Source organism: Microcebus murinus, chromosome 2 (genome assembly GCF_040939455.1).
Source record: "Microcebus murinus isolate Inina chromosome 2, M.murinus_Inina_mat1.0, whole genome shotgun sequence".
NCBI classification, from domain to species: Eukaryota; Metazoa; Chordata; class Mammalia; order Primates; family Cheirogaleidae; genus Microcebus; species Microcebus murinus.
This window is the reverse complement of record NC_134105.1, coordinates 71,176,679-71,200,913: the sequence shown is the minus strand read 5'-3', so window position 1 is coordinate 71,200,913 and position 24,235 is coordinate 71,176,679. Positions and strand designations below refer to the sequence as shown.

The 24,235-nt window shown below is 34.1% G+C and overlaps 1 protein-coding gene across 3 annotated transcripts in view; it reads right to left on the bottom strand.

Annotated features, from left to right (window-relative positions):
- Positions 1 to 24,235, bottom strand: part of PKN2 (protein kinase N2) — a 137,977-nt gene that overhangs the window by 32,891 nt on the left and 80,851 nt on the right. For 2 of the 3 annotated variants that reach the window (XM_012749242.2, XM_012749243.2), the window contains exons 4-8: positions 20,984 to 21,101; positions 20,221 to 20,366; positions 19,912 to 20,125; positions 9,557 to 9,742; positions 8,507 to 8,616 (exon numbers count right to left, since the gene is read on the bottom strand). In XM_012749242.2, the coding sequence (XP_012604696.2) occupies positions 8,507 to 8,616; positions 9,557 to 9,742; positions 19,912 to 20,125; positions 20,221 to 20,366; positions 20,984 to 21,101 (774 nt within the window). The remainder of the gene's footprint in view (positions 1 to 8,506; positions 8,617 to 9,556; positions 9,743 to 19,911; positions 20,126 to 20,220; positions 20,367 to 20,983; positions 21,102 to 24,235) is intronic. The other variant, XM_075999779.1, reaches the window with a different exon arrangement.

The window sequence follows — 24,235 nt, the reverse complement described above, 5'->3', positions numbered from 1 at the left end:
GGTTCACACCTATAATCCTAGCACTCAGGGAGGCTGAAGTGGGACAATGGCTTGAGGTCAGGAGTTCGAGACCAGCCTCAGCAAGAGCGAGACCCCATCTCTACTAAAAATAGAAAAAATTAGCTGGGCAACTAAAATAGAAAAAATTAGCTGGGCATGGTGGCACACACCTGTAGTCTCAGCTACTTGGGAGGCTGAGGCAGGAGGATCACTTGAGCCCAGCAGTTTGAGGTTGCTGTGAGCTGGAGGATGATGCCACAGCACTCTAGCCCAGGCAACAGACCGAGCTTCTGTCTCAAAAAACAAACAAACAAAAAACTGTTATATACGGATTTTCAACTGTATGGGGGTTGGTACCCATAAGTCTTGTATTGTTCAAGGGCCAAATGTATAGCTCATAGTCTCAGGAGTCATACAGCCTCAGAGAAGGATATGGCATGTTATTTAATAGCAGCAGAATCTGGAAGCAACAAAGAAGAGCTTAAAAGGGTATTATTATAACTTCATTACAAGTTAAAAAACAGCATTTCAGATTAAACAATATGCCCGAAGTCAGTTTGTAACATATGAAAAATTAAAAATAAAGTGTCTTTTTATTCCTATTCTTGTTCAGCTGTACTATGAAGTCTTACTCCCCCCATTAACAAGATCTTGCATGCATTTTAATCCTTCTGTATGGAAGAAAGCATTGTCCTCACTACGAGAGTTGCTATAGGGAATAATTTCTCCATTTTCCCTAAATACCTAGGCCTCTGCCTCAACGCCCTTACTTATCTGCCAGAGCAGTTACCTGGTAGAAGACTTTAGGAGAGAAAGTGGGTATGAACGAGATAGTCCATTCCTTCTTTTTTAAATACTATTTGTTCTTCTTTCCTATGCCTTATATTTTAATAGACTGGAGCCCATAGTAATCCAAGGGACTGGGTATAACTCCATTGTTGATGCACACCCAACCACATTCTTAAATATCAGTTTATTTTTCAGTAATATAGATGACATTTTATTTTCCATTAGTCATGTCTTTGTTTTTCTCAATTAGTTCAGAACTTGGACAGTCTCACATACACAGCTTTCAATCACTTACTTTTAGTGCCTCAAATGACAGCCAAAGATGGTCAGACATTTGACCAAATATGCAATATGACAGAGATCATAAAAGGGATCTTAGAAGAAAGAGAGGTAATTCAGGGGAGAAAAAACTTAAAACTGATATCCTCAACAATATAAGATGATATTATCTCCATTAGAATAAAACAGGGTGTTAGTTTAAAAAAAAGAACAAGAATGAACTTTTAGAAATTAAAAATATAATATCAGATATAAAATTTTCAGATATGTTATCAAAATTTCCTAAAAAGTAGAACAATGAGACAAACTGATAGAAAATAATAGACAAAAGATAAGCAAAGGATAAATTCAAAAGGTTCAACTACCAAGAGAAAAGACTGAAAATATAGATGAGAAAATTATCAGTAAGTAAAGAAAATTTATTGGATGTGAAGCAAATGAACTTTCAAACTGAAGGTGCGACACAGTATCTACCACAAAGAATGAAAGATACCCAGACTATGTTGCATAGCTCTGAAATTTCAGTATCCCAGGAAAAAAGATAACATTTTAAAACCTTTTCAAGATCTAGCAGATCTTGATCAAAGATTAAAAATCAGAAAGGCACAGAAATTCTCAACTATAATACTGAGGCTAGGAAATAATCACACAACTACTCAAAATTAATGACAATAATCTCCAACCTAGAATTCTAAACTATAAGTGTGATATTAGAATATACATATTTTCAGACATATAACATCTCTAAAACTTTTTCATTATCTTTTCTCAACATGAAAATGGAGGATATGATCCACCAACATGAAGAAGTAAAGCAAAGATGGAGTGATCCCAGACTTAAGGGATCCAAATACAGAAGGATGGAATTCTCAAAATAAAGGCTGTGTAGCAGCTATTTAAATTAAAGCAAAAAGATGTAAGACTCCAGAAAGTATGTTTCCAATGAGGAAGGTAGGGTAACTAACAGATTATCAGATATATTTGCCTACATAGAGTTGTTTTAGAGTCCTTCTGGAGATTTTGGGGATAAATGACAGGTATTTAGAAAACTAAGCAAAGGAAAACAAAAACAAAGAGGCATTTATCAGCCTTGGGGGCGAGGGAAGTACTAAAAAGGAAATATAATCATGATATAGAATATGTTCATCTGTAGACTATTTATATAGTCATAATAACCAACTCTTATTGATTTAACCTAATTATTTGGGAGAATGAGAATAGGAGTGTAGTGGTTTAAGAGAGTTAAATTTCAATCTTCTTTAAAGTAGTGTGAATTGTGAAATGACAATTTCTGAAAATTAGAAACCAATAAACAGTAAGAGTCTCTTGAATTCTTCTCTTATAATCTTGTCCTCTATGCCAGTGGTCCCCAACTTTTCTGGCACCAGGGATCTGTTTCATAGAAGACAATTTTTCCATGGACGGGGGGGTGGGGGGGTAGACAGAACTCAGGTGGTGATGTGAGCGATGGGGAGTGGCTGTAAATAGAGATGAAGCTTCACTGCCTGCCACTCACCTCCTGCTGTGCAGCCTGGATTCTAAACTTCATGTAAGACAATTTTTCCAGGGACCAGGGATAGGGGTGCCAAGTCCAGGCAACGGTGTAGCCCAGTTCATAACAAGCCACAAACCAGTACTGGTACCAGTACGCGGCCCTGGGGTTGAGGACTGCAGCTCTACCCTACTTCAGCCTTTGACTCCTGTCATCCTACTACCATACCAACAATGGCAATATTTTCACAATCTCAATTGTCTGCATCCTTCTAACATTCTAGCTCACTCTCTCTAGTACGTCAACACCCACTGATTCTTTTTTTTGAGACAAAGTCTCACTTTGTTGCCCAGGCTAGAGTGAGAGCCGTGGCGTCAGCCTAGCTCACAGCAACCTCAAACTCCTGGGCTCAAGCGATCCTTCTGCCTCAGCCTTCCAAGTAGCTGGGACTACAGGCATACGCCACCATGCCCGGCTAATTTTTTCTATATATTTTTAGTTGGCCAAATTAATTTCTTTCTATTTTTAGTATAGAGATGGGGTCTCACTCTTGCTCAGGCTGGTTTCTATCTCCTGACCTTGAGTGATCCACCCGCCTCAGCCTCCCAAAGTGCCAGGATTACAGGTATCAGCCACTGCGCCCGGCCAACACCTACTAATTCTTCAATACCACGGTAGTCCCAATCCATTAATCCTACCACCTTTTTGCTTGTCCTACTCTTGATGTCCTCTCCTCTCTCCTTTCCCAGTGACCAATGTTTTCTATCATTCTCTCTTCACAAAACTATTCCAGCCAAAATTGTTCTAAGTTTTAGTTTTAAGGACATGGCCCTTCTCTGTTTCTAATATTGATAAAGATTTTTCTCTACTACATTAGTAAGGTTACTTAAAAAGAAATGTACAAGGGAAAGAATTAGATTATAGGACTTAGTGTACCATCTTGTCTTTTATTTCAGTCTCTCATGGAAGCCTAAGTTTTTAATAGGATAGCTAAGGAAATTCAGTGAAAATGAAAACTGCACAGCTACTGTGTTTATAATAAAGACCAAATTTTACAAGAAAATATAAAAAGAATAACCTGGTAGAATAGAAAACATAGAACTAGTAGTGAGTAGACTTCATTAAGAATCCTAGATTATACCCTAAACTAGTTATTTAGCACCTAGACCATAATTTCCTTAATTTGCAAAATGAAGGAATTTAAAACTTTTATCTTTAAAGTGTCAAAATTCTAATGACATCTTACACAGAATTCCAAAGTAACAAAAAAAGACTCTGTATTGCCTCCTGAGATAATTCTGTAGAATACTGAAGCTCTCTGGAACATAATTTGAACTCTTCTAAATCATTTTAGATCTATATCATTTCTAGAATTATCCCACAATTCTAAAAAGACCTATGACTTTTATGTCTTGAAAAGGAGAGAAACAGCACAGAGAACTTAGTTCCAGAATGCCATGGAAGTGAAACTTGACATATGAGGCAAAATGCTGGAAACAACCATGTCAGTTTAAAATAACATTTTCTATAAATATTTTTATAATCATTTTCTATAAATAAATATTCTATAAATATAAGGAATAAAAGTTAAAAGGACATAAAAACATAAAATGTACTATGTAAACAGAAGGAGCTATTTTAATAGGGAATGTGGTCTCTGCCAAGGAAAAGTTTATAATCAAATTAGGGACAAGGAGCATGCATATCAGGAACCTACAAGGTCTACTTAGCCATGCAATGTCTCCAAAGTTTCAAAGGGAGGATTACTCTAAAGCGAGAAGAATGTCTGATGCCATATAGAAGAAAAACATTTTTAGGTAAAGAATTACTAATTCAAGTAAAGAACAATCATATCAACAGTTATAATCTTTCAATTGTTCAAAGCTTCCAGTTTTAAACTTTTTCCTGTGTTCCAGGCACTCATCATCTTTTGTTGGTTCCTCCTCTGTGCCACAGTTACCTTCCTCTCATTTAAATCACCACAGAGGAAAGAGCATCCATTTAAAAGAACACTGAAGGCCTAGTACCAGTTCTGAAATTTAGTAACATGTAACTATCCTCAATCTTGGTTTCCTTAATTATAAAATAATGGCAAGACACTGAATTACTTTTAAGTTCTCTTTTAAATATAAAACTCTATAACAATAACCTTGATACAATGGAAATCTCCTGGCTAGTCATTTTCCCTCTAATGATAATTCTTTAAGTTTCATTTTGATCATATTACTTATCAAAAATCCTATAATTACTTTAAATAGGCTCTGAAATGAAAATGACATTCAACTAATTAGTTTCCCATTACTTAAAATGCCCTTTCATTATATTCAAATTCATAGCCATGCTTTGAAGCCCAAGGCTAAAGAAAATCATTGAATGGCTAAAATGTGCCAAGTAATACAAGGCATTTTATATACAGTACTTCAGGTTTTCTTCCTAACAGTCCTGTGAATATTACATTGTTACCCCTAATTTAGAGAAGGTAAAACAAATGCCCAGTAGCAAGGTTATGTAACTTGCCCACAATCCAACAGCTAAGAAGTAGCAGATGGACTCTGAACCCAGTCCATCAGGCTTCAAAGTCAGTTATAGAAAACCTATTACCCAGAAAAAGAGTGGAAACTGAAAGAAACATTTTATGGTCATAAATATTAATACCTATCACACAGTTCAGAAAGAAAATGCAAATATAACAAGATATGATATACACTAAGAATCTCAACTGTATCTCTTTCTCTACTGGGCTTCACTGAATTATCATGGTCTAATTATCTTGTTAAACTATTAAATGATAGCATGTAACAATGCTAGTTCTTGTCCTATCCTTAAGAAGAAAATCTAGAGTTAAATAAAATCTTAGAAGTGTAACAGTTTCTGATACAAGAATTCTCTTAAAGTCTCTCTTGTAAGTTACTCATTGGACTGATAACTTACCACTTCCTTTAGCATCTCATTTCATTTATTCTTTAATATCATCATTCTTTTTTGTACTGAAATGAATCTGCCGTTGACTTTTGTTTTGTCCTCCATAGCCACAAAGTACATAGTTAATCTAATGACAGAAGATGTCCCCTCCCTCCTTCAAGCGTTTGGCAAACACTGCTACTTGATCAGAGTGACCTCCTCTAAAAACCAGGACCCAGGAATGTTCTCAAGAGTGAGCCCCTGGAATTCCCTACCGCTGATGACAGTTGACACACAAATTGAGACTTCACTGCTATCCCTAGTCTAATTCTTATTCCACATGTTCCTCCTAACTTTAAAGGTAGTTATCAAATCTTTGTTAAACCTCTTCTTTATCAGGTTTAAAATCCCATTTTCTCTCAATTGTTACATATGTAACAGGATTTTCATTTCATCAGTCTGGCAATTCTTCACTGGATAAAAGTTATATAATGTTCTAGGTATGATCTGATCCAACACAAAGTTTTCTTCTTGGCAAACCTTTCTTTCTCTCTTCCTACCTCTGGGATACTGATTAAGATTTGATGTTAGATGTGTGTGTGCTTTTTTTTTTCCTTTATAAACTTTCTCATTATGGGTTAGTAACTCCATTAGTTTCTATAGTAGATAGCACTTATTTCTACCAGATCATTTACTATAGGTAAATCAGAGGATGTCAAACTCCTCTATTAAAAACCCTTCAATTGTCTTGCAATTCACAGCCTATAAACTCTCTAGTAATCTGGGACCTACCTCTCTATGCTATTTTACATCATACTGCTCTTCTGTCTCAAGATTTTTCTGCCTGTAACATATAAAGCCATCTCCTACCTGAGAGAGTTAGTATGTTTGTATCCTCTGCTGGGAACACTCTTTCCTTGGATTTCTGCAACTCTGGCAACTTTTACCCTTCAGGTCTCACGTCAGCCTCCTCAAGAGATTCCCTAATTAACTTTGTAAAGTCTCCCCTACTCCTTACACCACTGTGTTCATTTCGCTCACTGCACTTGTAGATTTTTTAAAACTTGTTTACTATTTATCTTCCCTCTTTGGACGATAAGGTCCATAAGCATAGAGATTTTGACTGTTATGATTAATCATCCCCAGCATCTAGGACGTCTAGGACAGTGCTTGGCACAGAACACAAAATGAGTGATTATTAAGTCTTAGAGTTCCACTAAAGCAATGAGTACATATTATCTCTATAAACCGAAAACCTAGCAAAATGCCTCACATATGTAAGGTGCTTAATAAGTGCCTGTAGAATAATGGATTGGTTTAACCCACTTGGATGGTGCTCACTATAACCTACAATTAGATGACCTCCAAATCTACTTACCTAGCCCTGACTTCCAGTTCTGTATCTTTATTTACTACTAAAAACTGGTTAAATAGAACCTATCTCCCTCTAATATAGACCTTTTCTAATTTCTGTGGCATCATTTTCTTTGCTGATTACTGACAAATTCCTTCCTCTTGACTGAAATCCAATTAGTTATTAAGTCATACCCACATATACCTTTTTCTTTCTATTCCTACTGTCACATTTTAGTTCAAGCTCTTATCATCTAATAGTTGTACAATTGTAGTAATTTCTTGCCAACCCCTCAAGTTTATCCTTCAAACAAATCCCAAGATCAATTTTTCTTCTATCTCTCTCTCCTATCTCTACTACCAAGAATAAACACCTTAGTCTAGCAAAGTCCTCAATATTTTTAAACTGAAATCATCAAAATAAAGGTAGGTCTGGGAAATAAGGTAGTAGACTTTTATATACATCTTTGATGTAATGGTAAAAAGTCTGCAACTAAGTAGATATCTACTGAAAAGCCAATGAACTATAAGTTCCTTGAGGGAATATGGGAGACCTTGTTTATATTGGAACACACAGAGGGTATCAATGAATATTTGTTGATTAAATGAATGAATGATTTAATGAATAAGTTAATAGTCCTAAATCTGAGTAGGAATGCCAGGATGAAATTAGTGTTCTTTGAAGATGAGTTTGGTACATAGACACATGGAGATTAGTTAGATTACTTTAGAAAAAATAGCTGACATTAATCAAGTTCTTACAACTATTCTAAGATTTTTAGAGGATATATTTAATCCTCACACATCTCAGTGAGACAGATCATATTAAAGATAAGGAAACTGGAATACATAAAAAGCTAAGTATTTGGTGCAAGTGCATACAACATTTAAGTGGCAGACAGTATCTGAACCAAGAAAAGTAACCATAATGGTCTGAATTAGGTTGCTGGCTGTGAAGATAATAAAAGATAAATTGGAAAAATATTTTAAAAGTAGAGGCTAGAACAGTAATCACCAAACATTTTCACAGCTCATATCATTTAACATTAAAAATCTGCTTTTGCAAATAAAAGTAATTTTTAAATGACATATGTATCACCAATCTGAATACTAAATAATGAATAATGAAAAAGCTTAATATCTTTATTTTTTAGATAAAATTATTTTAATATTTTCCTCCCCACACTCCAATGGATGGATTTGAACCTAAAATACAGTTATCATCATAGATTGAAAACTACTGTGGACCAAGTTCATTTCTGCAGGATTCTATGGACAGATTGAATTCCACCCATAATATATCGTTCTTGAAAAACACTGAGACAAATGAATGCAGCTCTGATAAGGTAACCTACAAATGGTGAGTCATTAGAATCACGTTAGTGGTTAGACAGTGTGTTATTAAAATAACAAATTTCTAACAACTCACCTTGCTGCTGACCTTTCAGGTTAATATAAACTATACATTTTGCTAATCACTACACAAATGAAAGCTCCTGCAACAATCTTATATGCACCTCTATCTTAAGGTAGACTTATGTACAACTTATGAAATAAAAAATGCCAAAAATATCTAACTTCTTCTTTTATTCTTAAGAATGAAACTTCTTAAAGCATTCTAAAAAATAAAACTTACATTGAAAATGAATAACAAATATAATAAAAATTCAAGCAAAAAGTTTCTCATCTTACCCTATCTAGTTCCAGTGTAAACTTCTGGTCCCAAGACTGATTGGAAATGGGTTTCCAGCTAGTTTGACCAACCACAGTATTATCTAGCTTCAAAACAGCACAGATGTCATCTGTAATTAAATTTTATAAATTTCCTTAAAAACTTTAAACCTTTAAAACAGAAGTACCACTATTTCATAGCAAGAAAAATCTTAAGACCCCTTGAAAATAAGATTTTTCATAATCAATACTGAAATTTTGAATCCTAAATGGCTAGTTAGATATACACACACACTCCCAACAAGACCCTCCCAAATTATCCTTTGTGTTTAATAAAAACACAAATCATAACTGTTACCTATTTTGTTTATACTGGAATGTGACTGAAAGGACTAACAGGTGACCAGTAGTTGTTTGCCGCAATGGTCAGTAATACTACAGTATATATGTTTGTGTGTCACTATTAATCATCCAGTTTTTCTTTCTCTACAATTGCTATTTATAAAGTTTATTGCCTTAAATAACTGCTTATTTTCACATTTTCCCCAAAGTTTCCATCATATATCAGAAAACATAGGCAAGTTTATCTTTGTACTATATACTAGGTTGAATTGTCACATGCCTTCCCCCCCTTCTAGTATACATTTATATATAGTTTATATTAATAATCATACTTCAGAATGTCTCCAAAGTGCTTCCTAACCTCTTGCATTTTACTCTCTCCACCCCTTCTCCTATCCCTCATCTCAGTTGACTACTGGGCTACTATCTCAGTAAACATGTCTGGACCAATGGTTAGTTATCAAAATTTCAGTTTGGAATAAAAAGTGTTACTCAGTATTTCATTCTTTCAAACGAATTAATGTTGTCATTCCGTTTTCTAATATATTTTCAACAAAATAAAAAATCTGTTGCCATTTGTTTCCTATTATAGGTTTTACTATTTTAAAATTAAATTATAAAAATCATAATTTTAAAGTTTTTTGGCCAACTTGAACACTCCCCATTGTTAAGTCCCTTGGATAGGCCCTTTAATTTGTTAAATGATTTTTAAAAATCTGGTTACTGAACTGGACAAGTCATCGGTTTTTAGAAGATTTCGACTACTTCCGCTTTTACTTTTACTCGTTCTGCTCATGAAAGATGATCTGGTTTCACTTGGACTCCAACCAGGTAGCGCAACCGATGTTGCTTTTGACCGTCCAGGAACATTCTCTAGGATATCTTGGCAGCCCATAAGACGAACTTCCAAAGTACCTGTTAGCATAAATAAATATCCAATAACATCAATTCTTAATATCGAACTATGTCTCTGTTATCTGTTCAGAAACAGAAAAAAAACGATCTGTTTAAACAACAAAAACTCTTCTCCCAGACGATCTATGAGATAACCATCATCTTCCTGTTTTAATTAGAGAAACCATTAAAAATTTTTAATTAAAATAACTATAAGAAATTGTATAGAAATGAACAGCATCTCCCAAAAGCTATCTGTAAGGCATAAAACAAAACAAGTTATATAAACTTCTAAATGTATCTAAATACTTACTTCTATAATTACATGGAAAAATTATAGAATTATGTAGTTAGAGAAAATGGGAGGAGAAGCATAAACCTAAATAATATGCCATAAAATAGCATACAAAAATTAGAAACAAGGAAGTCTGACTATGTGAATAACAATTATTTTAACATTTATCTAATTAATACAGAAAATTTTACAGTTTTTTGTATAAATGGGTTTATGTTCTACTTGAGATATAAAATGACATTATCTTTCCATTTCTGATAATTTAGTCAAATAATTATGGGTTATAATTATCTAAGCAAAAAACCTTCACTTTCCTTAAGCAAATAAATACTAATGGTGCTCAAAATGAAAGTGAGGATCTGTGAGTTAGGTCATTCAGAGATATGGCTTTGTCATCCTTTGGCCTAGAATTAGTATACTAGAATTTAAAATGGTGCTTCAGTATTAAAATTTTAGATATTGCACATGGCATAACATTTTAGGAGGAATATTTCCTGGTAAAAGTTGTTCCATTGAATTTAAATAATTAAAATTTATTTTATTTAAAGTTTTTAATTATTTAAAAGTAGCTGAAGGACTGACATTTGTAACTAAGAATTAGTAGAATAAAGCCTCTCAATTCAAACAACTAGAAAAATCAGACCAAATATATGAAAAAAGTGTTAAAGACATTGGACATTAGGCAATCAAGAACAGTGATCTCTGAGAGACACAAAACAAACAAGATGAGGCCTAAGACAGCTTACTGTCTTAAGGGTTTCTAGGACACAGTGCAGGGAGTGGGAACTCAGATGGAGTCAAGCTGAGAAGACAAAAATAAGAGCACCAGGAAACCAAGGCAGCTAGAGTTCACAAAACAGTTGGTAAAGGAGAATGCTGTTCAAAGAAAGAACTCTTGAGATCTTCAGAGGGTTTCCCCCACCACATATTCATCAATATATTAATCAGCACCTGCCTATGAAGAAAATACCTGAGGCAGAGCAAAGAACCACCTAAAAAGGGTAGAAGGAACAATCATCAGTGTACACTAGAAGGAACAGTGTCTGTTCCCACCAACCAGGCTTAAAAAATCTCAATTTATGGGGCATTAAAGAAAGTCGTCAGAGGAGTGTTGCCCCAGGAGTAGAGAATTACCCCCAAACAATGCTCTTGCCATCCCATATAACAAATCTTAAAAAGCAGTACCCAAAAGATCAAATTATTTCCTAATAACTAGAACAAAGCTCAAGAATATTCATAGGAATACAAAAATATCCAGTACCCGATAAGGTTCACCATGTCTGCCATCTAATCAAAGAATACCAGCTGTATTTGTTTTCTATTGCTGCATTATAAACTACCACAAATTTGGTGGCTTAACTGACATAAAATGTTAGGATTAGCAGACAAGGACATTAAAACAGTTAATCTGTTTAAAATGTTGAATATATATATGAAAGAAATAAAAGAAACCCAAACCAAATTTCTAGAGATAAAAAAAAGGTAATGTCTGAGACTTAAAAAAAACACATATGGTGGGATTAGTGGCAGATTCAATAAACACTGCAAAAGAAAAGCTGAATGAACTTGAAGACATAACAATAGAAATTATCAAAAATAGAAAGGAAAGACTTGGGAGATAGAAAGTAACCAAAACAGTACATATGTGAACTGTGAATTTAACTTCAAGTGGCTAATATGTGTAATTGAAGTTCCTGATGAAAGACCAAAGAGACTGAGGGAAAAATATAATTGAGAAAAAATGGCTAAAAATTCTCCAAATTTGATGAAAATTATAACATCAAACAAAAGAAACAGAACCATATCAAAGCACACCATAATCCAATTTCTCAAAACCAGTGATAAACAGAAAACACTAAAAGCAAGAGAAAAACCCCACATTACATACAGAGGAGCAAAGATTAGGATGGCAGATTTCTCACTGGAAACTAGGAAAGCCAAGACTATATGCTTTACATATGTGTAGTTTATTGTATGTCAATTATACCTCAATAAAACTGCTCTAAAAACTGGATATTGATGATGGCAGAACAACCATATACATTTACTAAAAACCCATAAAACTGTATACTTAAAATGGGTGAATTCTATGATATGTGAGTTATGCCTCAATAAGGCATAATAAGGTGGAGGGTGTAGCTTCAATCTTTTGGAAATCTTAGTATGAAGTCAGATTAAGTATATGAAGACAGATTAAGTATAATGGATACCATTTTTATTTTAGTTCAAAAAACTTTGTTGTGTTTGTTTTTTATTTGCTTTCGGTTGTTGTTTAACTGGCAAACTTAGCTCATTTCCACTGTAAATGCTGAGCTGTAAAAGTCATCCTGGGGAAACTGAAAACATCTGGCTACTACTTCAAACCATGGTAGCTTATTAAATATTTTAGTAATTTCAATATATCAGGACATGACAATGCTCAACACCTGCTTTCATTTAGAAAAAAAAATCTGGAGGGACTTAAGATTTTTATTAAACATAGAGAAAGTTTCTTTCATGAAGCGACACAATTGCAATAGAATATTAACTACATTAGAAATAGCTCAAAACTGCATTCTTTGTCTTCATAATCTATATTATGAAAATTTTAAAAACAAGCAAAACCAAGAAGTAAATGTTTGCATTCATAAACAGTAGCTATGAATTACATCAGAACAAGTAAATGCTTTATTTATTTTCAACTGTCTGGAAAAACTATTTTATATCCATTTTATTAATTCAGTATTTTATCTTGGTACAACTAACATCTTTTTTAATTCTGAGGAAATTTCCTCTTATAAAAGTTTGTAAATTTCTCAAAACATAGAGCAAAAAAAAAATCAATTATACCTTACATCACAGTGGCAACAAATTTGTGAATTTCAGCACTATAAACATACAACCACAAAAGAAACCAGAGTCTAAAGGAGACAAACCACAAATAATAGCATGCAGTGAAAAATTCAGAACAATAAATCCTCTTACTATTTATCCATATTCAACTTTCATCATGCCTAATCTTCTATCAATATAAGTATTATTTCTCTTCCTAGTCATATTTAGTTTATGGTCCAGTAGGAGGTTAAAGAAGTTTGTTTTTTTTCCCAAAACCAAAATGTTTTAGGAATTGTAAGATACTTCTTTTCAGATTAGTAATTTACATCACTTTGAGTAAAATTCAGTAAGAAAATGAAGAACAGGAAAAGAAAGAACTGAAAAGAGGTTAAAATTCAAGAGCTGGGAGGAAGAACAGACTAGAATAGAAAAAGAAAAAAAATCCAGCCATATCAGCTGAGTTTATAAAATGTGGCTTTATTACTTTTCTAGAAATACTGTTAATTTCCAAATATTTGGCAACCATATTTTAACCACTGATTCATTCAGAAATTCTTGAGTATCCACAGTATGTTCAGCACTGAGCCAAAAATGGTGAAATTGATAATTAGTCCTGCCTAATTATCAAATAGTACTTAGCAAGTATTTGTCAAATGTATAAAATGTCCTATGCTATGCGCAAATAGTATATACAGATAGACAATGAGGTCTTTGTTCTTTAAAGATGCATATTCCAGTTTTGATTTAAAAACACGTACAGTAAGATGGATAATAAAGTGAAGACATTTAAACAAGGCAGGGGAGCACTGTGCAAAAATTAGTTTCAGTTTAACTGTGATAGCAGATCATGGTAGGAGTTATACTGATATGACTGGAAAGATAAACAGCTATTACAGTATGGTGGTGACAGACCAGTGGCTCCCAAGCTTTCTCAAGTTCATGGTACCCTAATGTTTTATATTTTCACCATGCCATGGGCCAAAAGAAATATCTAACAGTTCTATTTATTAAATAGTTAGGCTCAAACATAGGAGATCATTGATATCTGTGCTCACAAACTAATAGCTATTAAGAAAATAATATACATAACTATAAGAAAAAGTATTTTTATCTTATTCTTAAATAAGCAATATTGCTTTCTAATGGGATGTGTGTACCTACGGGGCACCATACAACTTCTCAAACTTTGGAATCAGTTTGGAAACTGCTTCCCTGATTTCCTACTCTACACGGCATTTTTAAAAATCACAGCAACCAAGGAAAACCAGCTTCACAAATATATGACATCATTGAAAGGAATGTAGCTCCACCTAATGCTGAAACTGCAACTACCTTGAGCTAGTAGTTTGGTAACTATAGGAAGTGCAGTTAATGCTGTTTTCCTTGAAAACTTAAAATATCCTATTGTGCTCCTGTGAATTCATTTTGGTATTGTAGGGTGCCTCAGATTTAAGAGGAACTTGGGAACTGCAGGTTTAGACTGACCCAAATTAGTGGTATTAATAATAGCAAGTTTAACTATAAATTTGTCTTTCAAGTTTTGATGTAAAAGCTTATCACAGTATAAAACTGATTAATGATACAGCAACTACAATGTGACAGTATGCCATGCAATACTAAAGAACATTTTCATAACTTCAAAATGTTAAATGACTATTTTTAAGGTAAAACTCTTGTTGATATTAATATCGATAAGAAAATTTAAGGATTCTAGAAAGTGTGTGTAACAAAAATATGTCATATTCACATGGGCCATAAAAGCCTTTGTAGGTAATTTCACAGAAAAGGGTAGAAGAAGAAAGTCCAAGACAGCTTCATCACAGAAAAAAACTGGTGAAAACTGTCAGAATTAACTTTATCGGAACTCTGGAAAATAGTCAAAAGTTTACTGTAACCAAGCAAATGCTTAATCAAAATCAAAAAAGGGAATGGACAGTTTGTGTGAGAGCTTCATGGAGTACTTACCTTTGCCTACTCTCCCAACAGTTCAGTGGCAGTACTGAACACGGCAACCTGCATTCCTGCTGTAGGCTCCTGGTGCCGGAGGAAGCAGAAAATATCTCATTCTCTAAGAATTGCAGTTGCCTGCTTTGACCTGTTTGAGGGCTCCCTAAAGGACTAACACAAAGGAATTATCTTTATTCCACCTAACTAGGAACTCTCTGAGGGCAGAGAAGTAGCTAAGTGGAGGGCATCTGTCAAAAATATTCTAAAGCAAATGAACAGGCCACTGAAGCCTAGGGCAAAAGATATCAACTGAGGCAAACAACAGGCAAGCCAAAAAACCTGGGAGAAAAAAGCTAGCAAGTGAAATGCTTTGTAGAATAAGGGCTTTGCAATGCTTCCACATGTCATTGGGAAACGAGAAGGCTAAGTTCAAGAGGCAGGCATTTTCAGAAGAGATTTGAGAAGACCCTAAACTCTCACCTGTGATTGATTTTCAAGGTCTACCCAAGGAAATGCAGAGTTGTTAACTGTCTAGCTGAGTGCTGAAAGTATGACTCACACACACAGAGCCCAGCTGCAAAGACTGGGCAATTTTTTTCCCTTCAGGAATTAAAGGAAATGTCTGCCAAAACACTAGATGACCACTATGTTAATGAAACAGACACTTTAGGGACCATACCTGACAAAGAATACAGTCTTTACAAAATAAATTGTAAAAGTCACTAAACAAACAACTACATCCAACATATAGCAGCATCAAGAAATCCTTCAGAAGAGGAATATCTGACTTATAAGGTAAGTATTCTAGGGAAGGAGAGCAAAACACAGAAACAGTATGGTTGGTTCATAGAGGAAAAAAAAAGTTAACAGAAACTGTTCTTGGGGAAGCCAAGACATTGGACTTACTAGAAAACGACTTTATATCAATTGTCTGAAACATGCTAAAGGATCTAAAAGAAAACTATGGACAAAGATCTAAAGGAAATAAGGAAAATGGTGTCTCAACAAATAGAGAATATCAATAAGGAGATAAAAATGATAAAAAATAACCAAACAGAAATTCTGGCAGTGAAAAGTACAACTGAAACAAAAAAATTTATGACAGGGGTTCAACAGCATATTTAAGCATGGAGAAGAAATGAAGTCAGCAAACTTGAAGGTAGGTCAATTGGAATTATTCAGTCTCAGAAGCAAAAAGAAAAAAGAATGAAGAAAAGTAAACAGAACCTAAGAGAAATACCATGAAGTACATCAATATATGCATAATAATAGTCCCAGGAGAAGAAAGTGGCAGAAAGAACATTTGAAGAAATAATGTCTGAAAACTTGCCAAATTTGATAAAAAGACACAAACCTACACATCAAGGATCTCAAAAAATCTAAGTAGTATAAACTCAAGGAGAGCCACTCTAAGACATATTATAATTAAGTTGTGAAAAGCCAAAGACACAGTGAATTTTGAAAGCAGCAAGAAAGGATCATCACTTATAAAGGATCCACTGTAACATTAACAGCTGGTATCTCATCAGAAAGCATGAAGGGAGTGGGATGACATTTTTAAAGAGCCCACTGTCAACCAGGAATTCTATATATAACAAAACTACTGTTCAAAAATAAAAGAAAAAATAGAGATTGTTAAATAAACAAAAGCTAAAGGTCACTAGGACACCTGCCCACAAGAATTGCTAAAGGAAATCAGATTGAAATGAAAGGACATTAGACAGTAACCTGAAACCAAAAGGAAAGAAAGGAAAAGAGACAGGGATGGAGGGGGAGAGGGATACAGAGAGACAGATGGAGGGAGGGGGGGAATAGAGAGAGAGGCAGAGGGAGAGAGAAAATGAACATAATAAAACTAATTATATAAGCAAATATAAAAAGGCCAGTATTACTATATTTTTGGTTCATAACTTGTTTACTTAATGATTTAAAAGAAAAATGCATGAAACAGTATTTATAATCTACATTAATGGGCACGTGGTGTAAAAAGATGTAATTTATGACAATATAAAGGTAGGGAGGCACCTTTTTAGGCTATTGAAGTTGGAATCAATTCAAACAAGATTGTTAACAATTTAGGATGTTAGTTATAATCACCATATGAATGTATATATAGTAGCTTTATTCATTACTGCCAAAATGTGGAAGCAACCAAGATTTCTCTCAGTAGGTGAATGAATAAACTGTAGTATATCCAAACAACGGAATATTACTCAGCGCTAAAACAAAACGAGCTACCAAGTCATGAAAAGACATGGAAGAAACTTAACTGAATATTACTAAGTGAAAGAAACCAATCTGAAAAGGCTAAATACTATATGTATCCAACTATATGACATTCTGGAAAAGGCGAAACTATGGCAACAGGAAGATGATTAGTGGTTTCCAGGGGTTGGGAGGTTAGAAAGAGATGAATAGCAGAGGACAGAGGATTTTTTGGGCAGTGCAAATATTCTGTATGATACTACATGGTAATACATGTCATCGTACATTTGTCACAACACACAGAATGTACAATACCCAAGAGTGTGTCCTAATGTAAATTATGAACTTTCAGTGATAATGACTTGTTAATGCAGGTTCATCAATTTTAAAAAATTACCACTCTGGTGCAGAATGTTGATAGTGGAGGAGGCTGTGTGTATGTGGAGACAAAGGGTTTATAAGGACCTTGTACTGTCTGCTCAATTTTGCTGTGAACCTAAAACTGCTCTAAAAAACAAAGTTTATCAATTTAAAAAAATACATAACATACATACATATATATACACATACACACCCCAAGGAAAAAAGGAAACAAGGGAATAAAAAAGTAAACTAGAAAAATGCAATCAAACACAAAAGAAGGTAGTATCAGAATTCAGAAAAGAAAAAATAAAGAGTTGTAAAAAAAAAACCCAGCAAAATGACAGATGTCATTTTGTTGTAAAATAAAAAATTTGGCTGGTTTTTGTTCCTGGTTTCTAGGAGGAAGCCTCTAAACCCTTAGAATTTCCCCAGTGATTAGAGTGTCTTTGTTCTTCATGGTGGACCCTTCAGACCACACTGAGTTTAATACTAACAAGGTGACTCATGGTAGGCTCCTAGACAATTTCAGGATGGGGCTGGCCATGCCAAAAAGACTAAACCTTTCATTAGAGGGTTGGAGTTTTAAGCCTCATGATATCTATCAGCAGGACCTCTATGAAGGGTAGAAGGCTGGAGATTGAATTCAATTTGGTCATGTGGCCAATGATTCACTCAATCACACCTATGTAACAAAACCCCAGTAAAAACTCTGCACACTCAAAGTTCAAGTGAACTTCCTGGTTGGTGACAGACTAAATGTGTTGGTAGTATATCCCAAGGGCACACAAATTTCATGTTTGAGACCCTCCCAGGTCTCATCCTATAATTTGTTTTCTTTTGGCTGGTCCTAATTTTTTTCCTTTATAATAAAACTGTAATCATAAGTATTGTGCTTTCCTGAGTTCTATGAATTGTTCTAGCAAATTATTGAGCCTGAGGTAGTAGTAGGAATCCTGGAATTTGTAGCCAGTGGTCAGAAGTGCACATGGTCTAGGAAACTTTAAGCTTGCAGATTGTGTCTGAAGTGAGGGCAGTCTTGTGGGAGATTGTGCCATAAACCTGTGAAATTTAACCTAACTCCTAGTAGTTATAATCAGAATTATACTGCATCTTATCAGTAATTACCTTAAGTGTAAATGGATGAAACTATTCATTTAAAAAGCAGAGACTGACAGAATGAATTAAAAAAACATGATCCAATAATATATATCTAAAATAGACTCATATTAGATCCAAAGACACATAAAAGTAAAAGGACAGGAAAAATATTCAATGCAAATAGTAACCAAAAGGCTTGGCTATAGTAACCAGTGGGCATGGCTATACTAACATCATACAAAATAAACTAAATAAAAAACTGTTACAGGAGACAAATACGGAGATTATATATTGGTAAAAGAATCAATACATTAAGATGAAACAATTATAAACATACATGTTCCTAACAACACAGGCCAAAAACTATGAAAGAAAAATTTACATAATTGAAGGAAGAAATAGGGACAGTTCCACAAAAATAGTTGGAGACTTCACTATACCATTTTCAATAATGGCTAGAAAAGCTATAATCAAAAAAAAAAAAAAATGTTGGTAAAGACTTAGAGAAACTGGAATTCTCATGCATTGCTCTTAGAAATGTAAAATGATCCAAACGCTGTGGGAAAAGTTTGACAGTTCCTCAAAAATTTAGATATGGTTACTATATGACCTACCAATTATACTCCTAGGTATATACCCCACCCCCCAAATTGAAAACAGATGTTCAAACAAAAATCTGCAAACAGATGTTCATAAGAACACTACTTACAATAGTCAAAAGGTAGAAAGAACCCAATGTTCTAACAAATGGATAAACTAATGTGGTACAGGCTGAACATCCTTTATCTAAAATGCCTGGGTCCAGAAGCATCTCAGATTTCAGATTTATTTGAATTTGGGAATATTTGCATTATACTTACCAGCTGAGCCTCCCTAATCCGAAATCCAAAATGCTCCAGTGAGAATTTCCTTTGAGCATCATGTTGGTGCTCAAAAGTTAAGAATTTTGGAGTATACTAGATTTCAGATTTTTGGATTAGAAATGCTCAATCAGTATATATCCATACAATGGAATATTATTCACCCATAAAAAGAATAAAATACTGATATATACTATAATATAAATAAACCTTGAAAATAGTATGCTAAATAAAAGAAGCCAGACACAAAAGGCCACAATTATATAATTCCATTTATATGAAATATCTAGAATAGACAAATCAACAGAACCAGAAAGCCAATCAGAGGTTCCCAGGAGCTAGGAATACGAGAGAATAGGGAGTGACTTCTTATAGGGTACTGGTTTCCTTTTGGGGTGATGAAAATGCACTGAAACTAGATAGTGATGATGGTTATATAACTGTTTCTGAACTGTATAAAATTTAAATGGTTAAAACAATAAATTTTACATTATGTGTATCTTACCATGATTAAAAAAAAACCTGTGCATTTTTTTCTTTCAATTATTAAACCAGAACCAGATATGGACAAAAATGCAAAAAAACCCCAAGGCATATGTGCTACATACCTGTTAATGCTGCTGGTTTGGATAGTGTACTATATTGGTTTTGTGTAGATATCATACTTTGACGTGGACTTAGTGTTGGTGATGCAACAAGCGAAAGCTCCTCAATAATAATACTGCTTTTGGGATGATTCTTGGGGAGTTCATTTAATCTCTGCTCTAATGAATACTTTAAAAGGTCCAACTTCTGACTTGATTCATTAAATCTTGCTTGCGCCTTGCACAGGGAAAAGACAATTGTTGTCATTTAAATAATCATATACTTTCAATAATGTATTTATTAAACAGATTAAAATATTTATTTAAAATTACTTCTGAAAGTGCTTTTCTGTCTGTTACTTTTCCTGAGCCAAGTAATTTCATTACGTTCTTTGCACCTTCTGCTACTGCAAACTCTATCCTAAAATGATGCCTTAATTCTTCCATCCGAAGTTCAAGAGGACTTATCACAGGTTTTGCTGGAAGAAAAAAAAAATTTAATTTAACATTTTATTTGACTTTCTAATATGTAGTGATTAAAAATCATGAAAAGAAATTAATTCCTATGACATTAAGTTAGTCCTTAAGTCAACAAACACTGAAGTAATAATACATACAATGTTGAAATTCTGAGCCTTCCATTTTAATCATTACACACATCTAAATTACAAATCTGAAAAAAAGATGTTAGAACTAAAGATATCCATATATTATAGTATCATGAGACTGACATAATTTCTAGTCCTGCTTTTAGCAACTATCTGTAAAGCTTTCCTTTGGAATTTCAAAGAACACCAACAAAAACAAAAAACAAAGCCATACTTTTAAACGGGCAACAGGTTTTTAAAAATAAAGTACTGATTAGAAGTATTAGATAGTCAATTAAAATAAAGAGCTACATTCTAGATCATTATTTTCTTGAAGCATGAAAGCCAAATATCTAAAAGCATCCATCCATGTAAAAAGTGTAAACTCAAGATTAAAAAAAATGCTTCCTCCCCCTTAACTTTGAACCACTGTCTCTTTCCTACATAAGATTTGTTTACCAACATATGCCCCTAATGAGAAGAATGACAATTTATCTCTATTCCATCACCGTTATCAAAAGCCAATTCATTGGTCTGGACTGCCTGTAGAATCTGCATTCGTATGACTTCTATTTTGGTCTTGCTGTCCTGAAGTAGTTGCTGAGCTGTACCATGGAGCTTCCGATCCTATTAAAAATAAGTTAGGAAAGGTAAGCAGATAAAGGGAAAAATGAAACATTTTCCTATCTTCTAAACAGATCAACTGATATATCAGTAAGTGAAAAACAGAGTTAAAAGAACACTGTGAACACTGCACTATACAATCTTTTAGATAATTTACAAACGCAGCTAACTTACAGGGTGATAACTGAGAAAAACAATTCCATTAGTTAAGACAATTTGAGAGAAAAAAATTAAGTCTTATTAATGTTGTGTTTCTAAAATTTATTTTTATTATATGTATTTGCAGTGTACAACACGATGTTTTAATGCACAAAGATATAGTGAAATGATTACTATAGTCAAACAAATTTACTGGTCTATTACCTTCTAGAGTTACTCTGTGTGTGTGTGTGTGTGTGTGTGTGTGTGTGTGTGTGTGTGTGTGTGTGTGTGTGTGTGTGTGTGTAGTGTATTAAGAGCAACTAAAATTAGCAAATTTTCAGTACATTAAGATTACAAACTATAACTCTAGACTTATTCATCCTACTTAACTGCAAATTTGTACCCTTTGACCTACTTCTCCCCGTTTCTTCTCCCTCTCTGCTGCTGGTAACCACTGTTCTGCTGTTTATATTTATTCATCCTTTTTGTTTAGATTTCACATATAAGTGAGATCATATAGCATTTTTCTTTCTGTCTCTGGCTTATCTCACTTAGCATAATGTCCTCTGGGTTCATCCATGTTGTCACAAATGGCAGTATCTCCTTTCTTAAGGCTGAATAATATTTCATTATGTGTGTGTGTATACACATTATCCATTCATCCACCAATGGACACTGTAGGTTGTTTGAATATTACCATTTAAAAGAATATCCACATCCAAATACACATTTGTAATTTTCTTGTCTTTGCTTTACACAAAATTTAAAGAATTTTCCTTCACCATGATCAATAACTCTGATTCAGAAACAATATGATGATTGTGATTGTGATTAAGCCTAAAAATTTTAGGTGATCTCTTCCTATCCCACTATATTTCAGTTAAATTTTCAAGGAGCTTCATATATATAGGCAAATTTTTAAAACAGTTAATTACAGATAGTATTTGTGTTCCATCAAATTCTAAAAGAAGGAGAAAACAGCTTTGTCAACCCTGGTAATAATGAGAAAGGTCCCTAGAAATTCTTGAATGTCAAAAAACAAACAAAAAAAGAGACCTTCTCGATGAAGCTGGGGAGAAAGTACTGAATACTATACTGAATAAACTTTCATCATCTCCTAAGGCTTCAAAGAAAGGTTCTGAATTAAGTGAAATGATATTACTGCCATACCTCTGTTTAGTTCCAGTAACACTGAATGTGAGCGACAGAAGGAACTGTCATAGGCCAAATAAAGGCCCACCTAGAGATGTCTACATCCTAAGCCCCACAATCTTGTTAACATGTTACCTTATATGGCAAAAGGGACTTAAGGTACCAGATGGAAATGAGGTTATTAATCACCTGACCTTAAAATATATCCAGGTAGGCCCAATGTAATTACAAAGTTCCTTAAATGTGAAAGAGGAATTTAAGGAATTTACATTCCTTAAATGTAAAAGAGGTCAGAGTGATATGATGTGAGGAAAACTGGATCCACTGTTGCTGGCTTGGAAGACAAAGGAAGATGGTATAAGCCAAGGAAAGTGGGTAGGCTCTAGAATCTGAAAAGAGTAAGGAAATAGATTCTCTCCTATATCCTCCAAAAGGGAATGCAGTCCTGCCAACACTGTGATTTTAGCTCAGTGAAATCCATTTCAAACAATGTAACTACAAAACCATCACACACTGGCCAGGTGCGGTGGCTCACACCTATAATCCCAGCACTCTGGGAGGCCGAGGCGGGTGGATTGCTCGAGGTCAGGAGTTTGAAACCAGCCTGAGCAAGAGCGAGACCCTGTCTCTACTATAATTAGAAAGAAATTAATTGGCCAACTAATATATATAGAAGAAATTAGCCGAGCATTGTGGCACATGCCTGTAGTCCCAGCTACTTGGGAGGCTGAGGCAGAAGGATTGCTTGAGCCCAGGAGTTTGAGTTTGCTGTGAGCTAGGCTGATGCCATGGCACTCACTCTAGCCTGGGCAACAAAGTGACACTCTGTCTCAAAAAAAAAAAAAAAAAGTTAGCTGAAATGTATTCTGTTGAATACCAAACTCAGTTTAATATACTATGGAGGAAAAAATAACTAGCAAATTTATGAATTTTTCTTCCATTTCTTTCATGTTCCCAAATTTAGTCATTTAAGAAAGAGCTTCTAGCCATATTTTATTCTTTAATAAAGTATTTAGATTTAACATCAAAGAGTCAGGCTCAAAGAGTTAACTAAGTCTCTTAGACATCAATTTACACCATAGACACACATATATATATATACACTTGTTAATTATTACGAATAAGGATATTAACTTAAATTTGGTGTTTGTCTATGATATATTATAGATGCTTTTATGAATACGCCACCTTCCAAATTTAAAATGAAAATACTTTTCTCTTACTGTAAATTCCTCCACCTATCCAGTATTAGGAACATCAAACTGAACATTTGAAATAACTATAGTCATGCTCTGCATAATGACATTTAGGAGAACAATGGACTGCATATATGACAGCGGTCCCCTAAGATTATAATACTGTATTTTTTACTGTACTTTTTCTATGTTTAGATACACAAATACTTACCACTGAGTTACAATTGCCTGCGGTATTCAGTACAATAACATGCTGTACAGGTTTGTAGCTTAAGAGCAATAAGCTATGCCATATAGCCTAGGTGTACAGCAGGCTATCATGTAGGTTTACATAAATACACTCTATGATATTCGCGCAATGACAAAATCACATTTCTCAGAATGTATCCTTGTTGTTAAGTGATGTATGACTGTATCTCTGAGATCAGACCACAGTAAGAGAAAAACTTAGTCATTATTTAATGGGACAAATATATTTTACAATCAGATAGACTCGGGCCCAGATCTTATATATGCATGTAAACTAAGGCAAGTTAACTATATTTTGAAAGCCTCGGGTTTCTTGCAGAAACTATGTAAAGGGGATACCATCCTCTAAAAGAAAGCTTGGTAAGCATTAGATTAAAACTAAAATTATATTAACTAGCA